This window comes from Choristoneura fumiferana, chromosome 20 (assembly GCF_025370935.1).
Source record: "Choristoneura fumiferana chromosome 20, NRCan_CFum_1, whole genome shotgun sequence".
Taxonomy (NCBI): domain Eukaryota; kingdom Metazoa; phylum Arthropoda; class Insecta; order Lepidoptera; family Tortricidae; genus Choristoneura; species Choristoneura fumiferana.
Window position 1 is genome coordinate 15,012,650 of NC_133491.1, and position 11,791 is coordinate 15,024,440.

The window sequence follows — 11,791 nt, forward strand, 5'->3', positions numbered from 1 at the left end:
GCAAGATACGAAGTCGAATTTTGCACTTCGTGGTATATAGGGCCAGGTGCTTAAAAAACAAATGCACTGACTCATCTCTTCCTTTATAAAGCAAGGCTGGTCTCCACTGCGTATAGTTTGAGCTCAGCTTTAAAACTTTTCTAATTACACACTTGTCTACTAATTATATTGTGAAGATGCAGGGTTTCAAGACTTTCGTATTGCTGGCGGTGATGGTGGTGCTTTTTGGGCTGGTGAGAGCAGCGCCTGCTGACCACAGAGTACTTTTATTATACTCCGCTGACAATGGTAAGTACCTGGGGGCAGTACAGTGCCAAGCCAAAAAAAAATGGACAGCAGGGCACTACACCTTTTCTCGAGCCGTTTTGTCGTATTTCTCTTTGATCTAACTTTAGTATTTTAAATTGAAAATACAAACTAAAATATAGATGCACAGAAAAACCAGAAAATTAAGACCAGCACTGGTCTAGTATTACTGTAGTAGTACTGGTTTAGTATTTTAGACTAGCTTTTGCCTGTGATATATTTTTCCACCGTACATAAGTCTAATCAGACCGTCTGGCAGATATTGTGAGAAATTAAGATTTATAATATATTATCACAATATTGAAGACAAACTTAATATCTTGCAATGTTGGCAGAAAATTATATCACAGGTTTTCAATTTTATGATATGCAATCCATCCCATCCATCCCAGCCTATATACGTCCCACGGCTGGGCACAGGCCTCCTCTCAGAACAAGAGGGCTGGGGCCATGATATGCAATAGAGCTATAAACTGCCAGGTCACACTTTAGAACCAAGGTGTAGTGCTAGTTAATCCAGGGTTAAGAGGCCTGGCTTTTCCTTGGATCTGATAACTTTTTACAGCGAAGACGTTATAAGCTTTGTGCCTTTATAATACTGATTTCTCACTATTCTTGTTTTTTGGTGTCTTCTCTTACTCACGGTAAACCCAGAACTGTAGTCTTTCAAATTAATCAGGTTCTAAAATCAAAACTCTACATTCTTCGATAACAAGCAGACCGAAAGAAAAAACACTTTTTTAGGAATGTTCTTTACGCCAAAAACCCACCCGGGGTTAGGCTTTGACGTTATATACATAGATTGCACCACCACATATGACAAATTTTCATAAGCAACGTACAAGTCATGATGCAACCTTTATTTCCAGAGCTTACTGGTCTCGAGCAGTTGTCAGAGTTAGCCGGCATGGAGCAGCTGCCAGAGCTGCTGGTGTGGCCCAGCCCCGCCGCGCTGTCTGCGCCGGCGGCTCGCCGCTGCACCGCCATCGCCTGCCGCTCGCTCTGCCGCGCGCTCGGCTGGTGGAACGGCGTCTGCCTCGACGCTGTGCGGTGCAGGTGCTCCAACTTAGAATACAGTCTATTTCATTAAGTGGACTGCCAACGCTTCACCTATCACAGCAAGCTTGTGTAAGGTCCGCCCGGATTGCTACCATCATCTTGCTCGCTAATCCTGCCGTGAAGCAGCAGTGTTTGCACTGTTGTGTTTCGGCGTGGAGAGTAAGACAGCCGGTGAAATTACTGGCATTTGAGGTATCCCATCTTAGGCCTCTTGGTTGGCAACGCATCTGCAATACCCCTGGTGTTGCCGATTTTTATGGGCGGTGGTGATCTCTTATTATCAGAAGACCCACTTGCTCGTTTGCCATCCAGTCAAATAAAAAAAATGTCGGTCTCTATACACACTGATTTGTAATATTGTTTAAAATGAAGAATGGTTTTGTAAATAAATTATATTATCTTAAATATTATGTTTCACTACGACCCCATTTACTAATTTACCCAAGATCATTTGCTTAAAACTGATTAGGTATCAATTCAACTAAGAGCTTAACAACTTCCACTTGATAATGTCAACGATTATTAGCCGTATCTCAAGATTACTGATCATCATCATCAGTTGGAAGATGTTCACTGTTGAATACAGGCCTCCCGCTTAAAACGCCACAGTGAACCACAACACCGCTTGCATCCACCGGTTGTCCGCAACTTTCACGATGTCTTCAGTCCACCCAGTGAGATGCAAACGGTTCGTCTTCCGGTGCATGGTCATCACCATGAGGTCCTTTCTGCTGCATTAGTTATTTGTTCTTTGAACGATGTGGTCCGCCCATTCCCACTTCAACTTGCATATTCTTCGAGCTTTATTGAAAAACAGTTAGTTCATGAATAGTTGAAACTACTATAGATTAGTGACGTCTTCGATATTTTAATTAGAATTGAGTTTAGACCGTATACTAAAAAAATGCAATTTATGAAATGACTTCCTAAAGTGTCCATTATAAAGAGCCTCTTTTCCTTCTGTCCATTCCTATATTGATCAGTCTGTAGTTGAACTTATTGCACACTACGCGGAACAACCGATCTTCCACGTAGTGTGCCCGCTATTTGTAAATGATTGAGTAGAGAAAAAATCCAAAGAATAGGGACGTGAGTAAGACAGGCAGGCATACATGACAGACACAGACAGTCAGAAAAACCGGATAATGGAGGCAATAAATGTCAGAAGTTTCCATTAACATTGGAAATCGCTATCACAATACGACTATGTTTGTTGTAAAGTTTCATCAAAACAAAAACTTTCCGACCCATTTTTTCAGGATTCCGTAGTCAACTAGGAACCCTTATAGTTTCGCCATGTCTGTCCGCGACTATGCTCAGAGACCGTTAGCACTACAAAGCTGCCATTTGGAATGAATATACATATATCATAGACCCGGAGATGGTGACACAAAATATTAGATCATTTGTACCAGTATGGCGGTTCTTCAGGGGTCTAATTATGGAATGACAAAAAATAAAATGATGGTCATAGCGCTGGTACCGGCGGCCCAATCGCGTGGTGTCAATGGAACTTGTCGGATAAATAACGAGTGTCGAACGATTTGTTCCACAAAAATGCTTGTATTTTCCGATAGTCGATAAAAAAAGAAGTAGGTGGTAGCGTAATGCCATACTTCTCCGGTGTGACTTACAGCCCGCCATATCGACGCGAATACATTAATTTAAAAAAAAAACACAATTTAACCGTAAAGTTGAGGTGATTTTTATTGGGAACTATATTTTCTGTCACTTAAATTTAGATTTGTCACTAAACTGCGATATCCTAATTATAATATCTTTCCCTAAGAAATATATTAGTCATCATATTAATCAAAACTGTCTCTAAGTATCACATCAGATTACGAGATTACTCATAATGTATCCTAAATTATAGTTTGATCATCAAAATTCGGTCACCAAAATAATAGATCTGTCACGTAATAAATAGATCAGTTGCTCAATTCGATGCTACTATCTATTCTACTAAGGCAGGTCTGGTTAGGAACGACGACGAGCGAAGCGAGGAGGAGTGTTAGGTTTTTATTACTAAAATCGGAACTTATAACAGACAGTGTTCATATTTTTTACTCATAATGTCATTACTAAGAACACATCTCACTCAACTCATAATATTGTTTTTCAGAAAATTTTCCTTCATAACAGACGAATATCATAATTTTCTTATTAATAATGGCGTTAATAAGAAAACATTTGAACTCATAATATTGTTTTTAATAACGGTAACTAACTATTCAAAATGAGATTTACCTATATCGTTTATTTAAATTATATTAGTTTTAGTTGAAAAATACGTTCGGTCCTGGCGCTTCGCCGGCCGTAAGGTCACAGTTCTACCTAACACTCCTCCTAGCTTTGCTCTTCGTCGTACCTAACGGCGTCCTTCCTTAAATACCTACATCATTTCGCACCATCGAAAATTTTCCAAATCCCTGCGCGTCAAAACAAATACTATTAGTATTAATAAAGTTATGAATATTGGCGCTATGAATTAGAATGATTAGGAGTTTAAATCGTTAGTATAACAGAATGTAGAAAATCAATATTAGTATGAACAAGGTGTATGATTATGAATTTCGATGATTATGAGTTGTGATCGTTAGTATTTAAAAAAAATATAAAGAGTGATTGTTATGATGTAAAATGGTATGAAAAACAATTTCGACTTCCGATAATAGGTCTTAAATGTTATGTGAAAAAATGCGCAACCGCAAATTTTCATTATAGTCGAGCGTCCTCCCCCCCTCCAAAATCTATACTGTTGGGTGGAAAAATTTGAAAAAAATCAGGATGGTAGTAAATATATTAAATTTAGAAGGAAAATTATAACGACTAAGATTGCTTGAGAATTAGTAGTATTTTAAGAGTAAATAGCAGCCTAAGGTAAATATACGTAAACTTGGAAGATTCCGTACACAATACGAAATCCTTAGAAAAATATTAAGTACTTACTTGATTATTTTGTAATGGCAACGGAACCCTATCTTGGGCGTGTCCGACACGCTCTTGAGCGGTTTTTTTATTACTAAGTCTAATAACAATAACAATGATAGGTACTTATTAATCAGGTGCTTAAAAAAACAAATGCACTGACTCATTTCTTCCTATATAAAGCAAGGGTGGTCTCCACTGCGGTATAGTTTGAAACTGTTCTTATTGTTACACACTTTTCTACTAACTCTATTGTGAAGATGCAGGGTTTCAAGACTTTCGTATTGCTGGCGGTGGTGGTGGCCCTTCTTGGGCTGGCGAGAGCAGCACCTGCTGACAATGGTAAGTATTCTTGTTTTTGGTGCCTTCTCTTACTCAGGGTAACCTTAGAACTGTAGTCTTTTAAATTAATCAGGTTCTGAAACTTCTTTAAAATCTACATTCTTCGATAAAACCCCGAAAGAAAATCTGTTTTTTAGGAAAGGTCTTTTACCTGAAAACCCACCTGGGCTTAGGCTTTAATGTAGGGTCCATATTGGTTCACATAAAATTCTTATTACTATTTTTTGTTTTACTACTGATTTGTGTTCATAATAATCACTCTTCATATATTTTTTTCCTCATACTTTTACTGTTCATAATTTTTTAGTTACTAACAACGGAACTCATAACAGACAGTGTTCATATTTTTTTAGTAATAATGTCATTACTAAGAATATATTTAAACTCATTATACTGTTTCGGAGAAAAGTTTCTTTCATAACAGACAAATATTATAATTTTCTTATTAATAATGGCATTAATAAGAAAATATTTGAATTCATAATATTGTTTTTCATGGTAGGTAACTATCTATTCAAAATAAGATTTGCCTTATATCGTTAATTATTTGTATTATGTATTAGTTAAAAATAGGTCGCAGGTCTACCTAACACCTCCTCGCCTCGCTCGATTAAGAAAACAACAATTTATGAATATTGGCGTTATGAATAAGAATGATTAGGAGTTTCAATCGTTAGTGTAAGAAACTATAATATATATTGAAAACAAATATTATTATGAACAAGGTGTATGATTAGTGATATTAATGAATTCAGATAATTATGAATTTCGATCGTTAGTATTAAATATTTGTATAAAGAGTGATTATTATGATGTAAAATGGTATGAGAAATATTTTGGGACTTCCGATAATAGGACTTAAAAAGTTATGTGAAAAACAGCGCACCCTTTTAGTGTGATATATATATATAGATAGATAGATAAAAAACTTTATTTCCACAACACATACACGGCTTAGTAAGTAACAAACTTAAAAACTAAACATGCAACAGTTCCGAAAGTTACATAAAATATTAAACATTGAGTAATTAATTTAGGGTAGTATTTAAACGCACATCAAAAAAAGCCCTTTTTTATTAAAAAAAAATCCAAATTCACATCAAAATTACTGATTGCACAGCAAAATACTCCACTCAAAATATTACGTAATAAACTGATAAAATTATATTCGTGGCGTACCGCTATTTATCTTAAAGTAAAGCATTTTTATTATTGCACAGAAAGAAAAGAAATTTTAAGAATTTTTTATAATATAGATTGCTGTCACAAATTTTCATAAGCAACTTACAACTCATGCCGCAACCTTTATTTTCAGAGCTTACTGGTCTCGAGCAGCTGGAGCAGCTACCAGAGCTGCTGATGTGGTCCAGCCCCGCCGCGCTGTCTGAGGCAGCTCGCCGCTGCAACGACAACGCCTGCCGCTTGCTCTGCCGCGCGATCGGCTGGAGGAACGGCTTCTGCCACGACGGTGTGCGATGCAGGTGCTCCAAATAAACCTTTAGAATACAGTCTATTTCATTAAGTGGACTGCCAACGCTTCATCAATCATGTCCGTCTCTATATACACTGATTTGTAATTTTGTTTAGGATTAAGAATGGTGTTGTAAATAAAATAAAAATTATATTATCTTAAATATTATGTTTCACTACGATCCCATTTACTAACTCACCCAAGATTATTTACTGAAAACTGATTAGGTTCCACTTGATAATGTCAACGATTATTAGCCGTATCTCAAGATTCTGATCATCATCATCAGTTGGAAGATGTTCACTGTTGAATACAGGCCTGCCGCTTAGAACGCCACAGTGAACGACAACTCACCGCTTGCATCCACCGGTTGTCCGCAACTTTCACGATGTCTTCAGTCCACCCTGAGATTCAAACGCTTCGTCTTCCGGTTCATGGTCATGACCATGAGGACCTTTATGCTCCATTGGTTATTTGTTCTTCGAAAGATGTGGTCCGCCCATTGCCACTTTTAGTTACTTATCCAAAATTCTTGAGCTAAGTATATCAAACACAAAGTTTTCCCTGCACAGAACTCTCAGTATAGGTCAAATAAATCCCGTTCGAATATTATCATCCTCAAATCTTAATTTTCGAACTTTACAGCTTACCGTCCACACATGCATAAAAAGCCGTGGTGGCCTAGTGGTTGACCTATCGCCTCTCAAACAGAGGGTCGTGGGTTCAAACCCGGCTCGCACCTCTGAGTTTTTCGAAATTCATGTGCGGAATTACATTTGAAATTTACCACGAGCTTTGCGGTGAAGAAAACATCGTGAGGAAACCTGCACAAACCTGCGAAGCAATTCAATGGTGCGTGTGAAGTTCCCAATCCGCACTGGGCCCGCGTGGGAACTATAGCCCAAGCCCTCTTGTTCTGAGAGAGGCCTGTGCCAGCAGTGGGACGTATATAGGCTGGGATGATGATGATGATGATGCATCCAATATATACTGAGTGGCACAAAATTTGGCCCACTCTACATACAGAATTGCCTATTAGGTACTGCATACATTTCAGGGTCAGATTCTTTGCCGCTCAGTATAGATATACTCAACCATAACTCAAGATGCCATTCAACTGAACTTTCTCAACTTATAACAGAAAATTGAACCGACTACAAAAAAAAACATCAAAATCATTTTCTACCAGTCTGAAGTCGGTCGGTGCCTCAGCACGAGCCAGCAAGGAGTGGACCTACTCGTATATTCATCTACCTCACCTACGCTCTATATATATTGGGCTTCAATCACTCCTGCTGGCTCGTGCTGAGGCACCGACTGACTTCAGACTAGTAGAAATTATTTTGATGGTTTTGTACTCGGTTTAAATTTATTATTATATTTTGTTTTAGTGCAAATAATCTAAGATACAATAGTTTAATATCAACTGCTTGTCACGTTTACGAAAGATTGTTTTCCGATGCAGAGACGTTCATTATTGAGGACTCCTGATACTTCACCACCCGTTTTACCATATGCATTACGATTTTGAAGACTTTGAGCCTCTCTAAGAGGCCAACAGCCAAGAACCACGTCTCGGAGCCATAAGTCATCACTGGCAACACACACTTGTAGAAGACTCTAGTCTACAGGCACTGCGCAATATTGGACTAGAATATATATATGCCGTCCCAAGACTATGGACATCAAGGGAAAGTACCTGAAATATTGTAGATATATTTTGCTGAAAAAAGACTTTGTTATTTTTAAAAGTTAGCAATTCTGCATTTAAATACTTTCTCAGAATGACTTGCTTCGTCTGGGAATCGAACCGACTTAAATGTGAAAAAAATAATTTCACGTTGTTCCTTTCTTTTAAGATACTATCATCATCATCATCATCAGCCGGAAGACGTCCACTGCTGAACAAAGGCGTCCCCCTTAGACCTTCACAATGAATGACAACTCGCCACTTGCATCCACCGGTTTCCCGCAACTCTCACGATGTTAAGATACTATGTTACTTGGGAAAAGAAAATATTTTTTGTCCATTCTTTCGATTGGCATCATAAAAATAGGGAGGCTTAATTCACATTTAAGTCGGTTCGATTCCCAGACGAAGCAAGTAATTCTTAGAGAATCTTTAAATGCAGAATTACTAACTTTTAAAAATAACATAAAGTCTTCTTTCAGCAAAATATCCTATCTACGATATTTCAGGTACTTTCCCTTGATGTCCCATAGTATTAGGACGCCCTGTATAGAGATATGATTATCGTTACAGTGTAAAGATCCAAGGGTATCGTTTCCGAGAAGTACTTGATAATCATTATTATAATTATTACTAGATACATACATACAAACATACATTAAATCACGCCTCTTTCCCAACGAGGTAGGCACAGACTACATCCTTCCACTTACTACGATCCTGGCATACAACTCGCGCTTCCTCTACATTCATCAATCTTTTCATGCATGCACGTACGTTTAGAGTACTCCTGACCCGACCTTTCTTCAGAACGTCCCCGATTTGATCGTGGTACGTTCGTCTAGGCCTTCCTCTTCCAACGTTCCCATTTACGCTCGTCTTATAGATCTGCCTAGTCAATCTGTTTTTAGGGTTCCGGAGCCAAAATGGCACTATCAATGCTAGAAACCTGTAATTTTGCACGAATATGTATGTAAACTATGCCGACAAATAGTACAATAAAAAATTAAAAAAAAACTCCCATAGACGTAAAGTGGGCGTGTTTTTTTTTCTCAACCAACCTTGTAGTGTGGGGTATCGTTGGATAGGTCTTTTAATTCCGTGATTTGTTTGCAAAATATTCAACTTTAAAGTGAAAATTTTCATTAAAATCGAGCGTGGGTGGAAAAATTTGAAAAAATTCAGTATGGTAAGTATATCAAACTTTCAAGGAAAACTATAACGGCTAAGTTTGCTTGAGAATTATTAGTAGTTTAAGAGTAAATAGCAGCCTAAGTATAAAAATATACCTAACTTTGATGATTCCGTATAAGTAAACAGAATTTGTATTGGTCCAGGGAAGGGTTGTGTACGTTGGTAAGATGGATGGTAATAAAATATAAAGTAAGTTAAAATCTACAAGTAAATTTATGTATGTAAAGAGGCGGACATGATTCGTAAAGCATTGACAGTGCGGCTAATACACCAGACTGTGTCAATGAAGAAGATCTAGTTAAAGCACATGCACCACACAGCGTTAACTAAACCGGACGACTAAGTGTTTGACAGGCTTCCGACTAGGTGAATTGATATCGCAGGAGCTGCGGGTAGCCGGTGGATGGAAATAGCAGTAATCAGTAATCAGTCATTTATTTGCTCAAACATGGTACAAAGAAGATGGTTTACGTACAATTTATAGTGACATGTTTTGTCAGAAAGACATGCAAAATATTTTAAAATTGTGTGTTTCACTTGTATTTATAATAGTAACTACTGATCTACATATTATATTCTAATATAAATTATGAGTGTCATTTAAATACTCTTGAATTGAATAGTAAGCTTTTGATATTAAATAATTTATTAAATATTCTGTGTGCCATTCCAAATACACTTTTTGACAAAAAAAGCGATTCTTGATGGCTTGCAACTAGCGAGTGGTCGTTCACTGTGGCGTTCTAAGCGGAAGGTCTTTTGTTCAACAGTGGACGTCTTCCAACTGATGATGATGATAAGTAATCTTGAGATATGGCTACGAATCGTACATATTAAGTGGAAGTTGTCTAGGTCTAAGTTGATACCTAACCAGTTTTCAGCAAATAGTCTTGGATAAGTTAGTCAAGGGGGTCGTAGTGAAATATAATATTTAAGTTAAATATGATTTATTTACGAAAACATTCTTAATTTTAAACAAAATTACGAATTAGTGTGTATAGGCGGACAATATTGGTAAAGTGTTGGCAGTGCCGTTAACAAACTGGACTGTGTTAATGAAGAAGATCTAGTTAAAGCACATGCACCAGACAGCGTCGAGGCAGACGCCGTTGTTCCAGCCGAGCGCGCGGCAGGCCGAGCGGCAGGCGCTGGCGGTGCAGCGGCGAGCCGCCGGCGCAGACAGCGCGGCGGGGCCGGCCCGCACCAGCAGCGTCGGCAGCTGCTCCACGCCGGATAACTCTGACAACTGCTCAAGGCCAGTAGGCTCTGGAAATGAAGGTTTTGATTTGAGTTGTAAGTCGCGTTCCCGCAATAAGGACAGACTTTTAGAAAATCTTGTGAAATAGAGAATCCTCAAACAGTAGCAATGCCGCAAGCGCTATCTGGCCTTAATAAGTAACAAAAGTAACTGATTTACTGGCTCATCAACGACCAGCTAAAATCCTTGGGCCAATATTTTGTATAGAAATTATTTATGATGTTCACAAGGTAAACTTAAAATTGGGAACTATATTTTCCATCACTTAATTTTAGATGTGTCACTAATCGGCAATACCCTAATTAAAATATCTGTCCCTTAGAAATATATTAGTTATCATAATAATTAAAACTCTCTAAGTATGAGTCATCAGAATAATAACCTGTATCTTAAAATATAGTTTGATCATCAAAATTCAATCACCAAAATAATAGATCTGTCACCTTATCTACTACAGGTCTGGTTGGGTACGACGACGAGCGAAGCGAGGTGTTAGGTAGAACTGCGACCCTCAGCGCGCGAGCCGAGCGACCGAAGCAAGCCTGCCGCGGTAGCTTCGTTATTTTTAATTAATTCAAATTGCCATCCTTCATCATCATCATCATCACAATCAATGATCAACATCAATCGTCATCATACTAATACGAAACGTAAGGCCAGAAAAAGGGACAATCGCATGACTGCCACGTAATTTGATAATTAATATTATTTTTCAGTGATTTTTAGGTAAACATTTTATATTGTTTGGTGATTCAGTTTTAATGAAACTTTTATTATTTTGAAACCCAATATAATTATTTGATGATCGATATTTTTAAGTAATTTTTAATTAATATTTAGGTAACCGTTTTAATATTATTTGGTGGTTCAATTTAGGTGACAGATCTACTATTTTAGGAACAAATATTATTTATTAGGTGATCGATAAAATCATACCTCTTCTTATGAGATTGGGAATTTTGCAACTCTGGCGAAATCTGGGGCTTCAATTTATTTAACTACCTTGGAACTTTGAATTTTACTGTCTGACCTAATTTTAAAAATTACCTTCAGCGGGCGCTGCTCTCGCCAGCCCAAGGAGGGCCAACGTCACCACCAACAATACGGAAGTCTTGAAACCCTGCATCTTCACGATAGAGTCAGTAGTCAAGTGTGTAACAAAAATAACTGTTTGAAAGCTGAGCTCGAACTATACCGAATGGAGACCAGCTTTGCATTTTATAGGCAGGGATGACTCAGTGTACTTCTTTCTTGAATCTAATCGATTATTGGTGCTTCCCTGTTATCAGTTTTCGTTATTCGGTAGGATTACGGTCAAGCTACTTTTTTGTGTTATCTATTTTTGATCTAGATTCAGTTTGAATTAGGTACCTACTTCTCGATCAGACATGTGACATAGCTAACAGATACCTTGTATAGTGTTCATATAAATGCCCTTATAAACTAACATAACCTAATAACTACCTTCTCTTACCTTTGCTACCTGCTGCTAAACGCACCTCCCGCCGAAAGTCTAAATTCTATCATCATCATCCTGTTG

The 11,791-nt window shown here is 37.8% G+C and overlaps 1 protein-coding gene and 1 long non-coding RNA gene across 2 annotated transcripts; one reads left to right on the forward strand and one right to left on the reverse strand.

Annotated features, from left to right (window-relative positions):
* The first annotated feature begins 19 nt into the window (after positions 1-19).
* On the forward strand, positions 20-1,758 carry LOC141439057 (uncharacterized). The gene is made up of 2 exons (XM_074103183.1): positions 20-288; positions 1,176-1,758. Exons 1-2 carry the CDS (start codon positions 177-179, stop codon positions 1,394-1,396), a joined length of 333 nt encoding a protein of 110 aa, XP_073959284.1. The 5' UTR covers positions 20-176; the 3' UTR covers positions 1,397-1,758.
* An 8,165-nt stretch (positions 1,759-9,923) lies between these two features.
* Positions 9,924-11,459, reverse strand: LOC141439041 (uncharacterized). Its single transcript, XR_012452549.1, has 2 exons — positions 11,299-11,459; positions 9,924-10,259 (listed from the first exon to the last, which is right to left on the reverse strand). It is a non-coding gene; the product is annotated as an uncharacterized lncRNA (long non-coding RNA).
* Between the last annotated feature and the right edge of the window lie 332 nt (positions 11,460-11,791).

Coding starts and splice junctions, on each gene's coding strand:
- LOC141439057 (XM_074103183.1), top strand. CDS start 177: ATGCAGGGTTTCAAGACTTTCGTATTGCTGGCGGTGATGGTGGTGCTT. Junction 289..1,175: donor ATTATACTCCGCTGACAATG/GTAAGTACCTGG, acceptor CTTTATTTCCAG/AGCTTACTGGTCTCGAGCAG.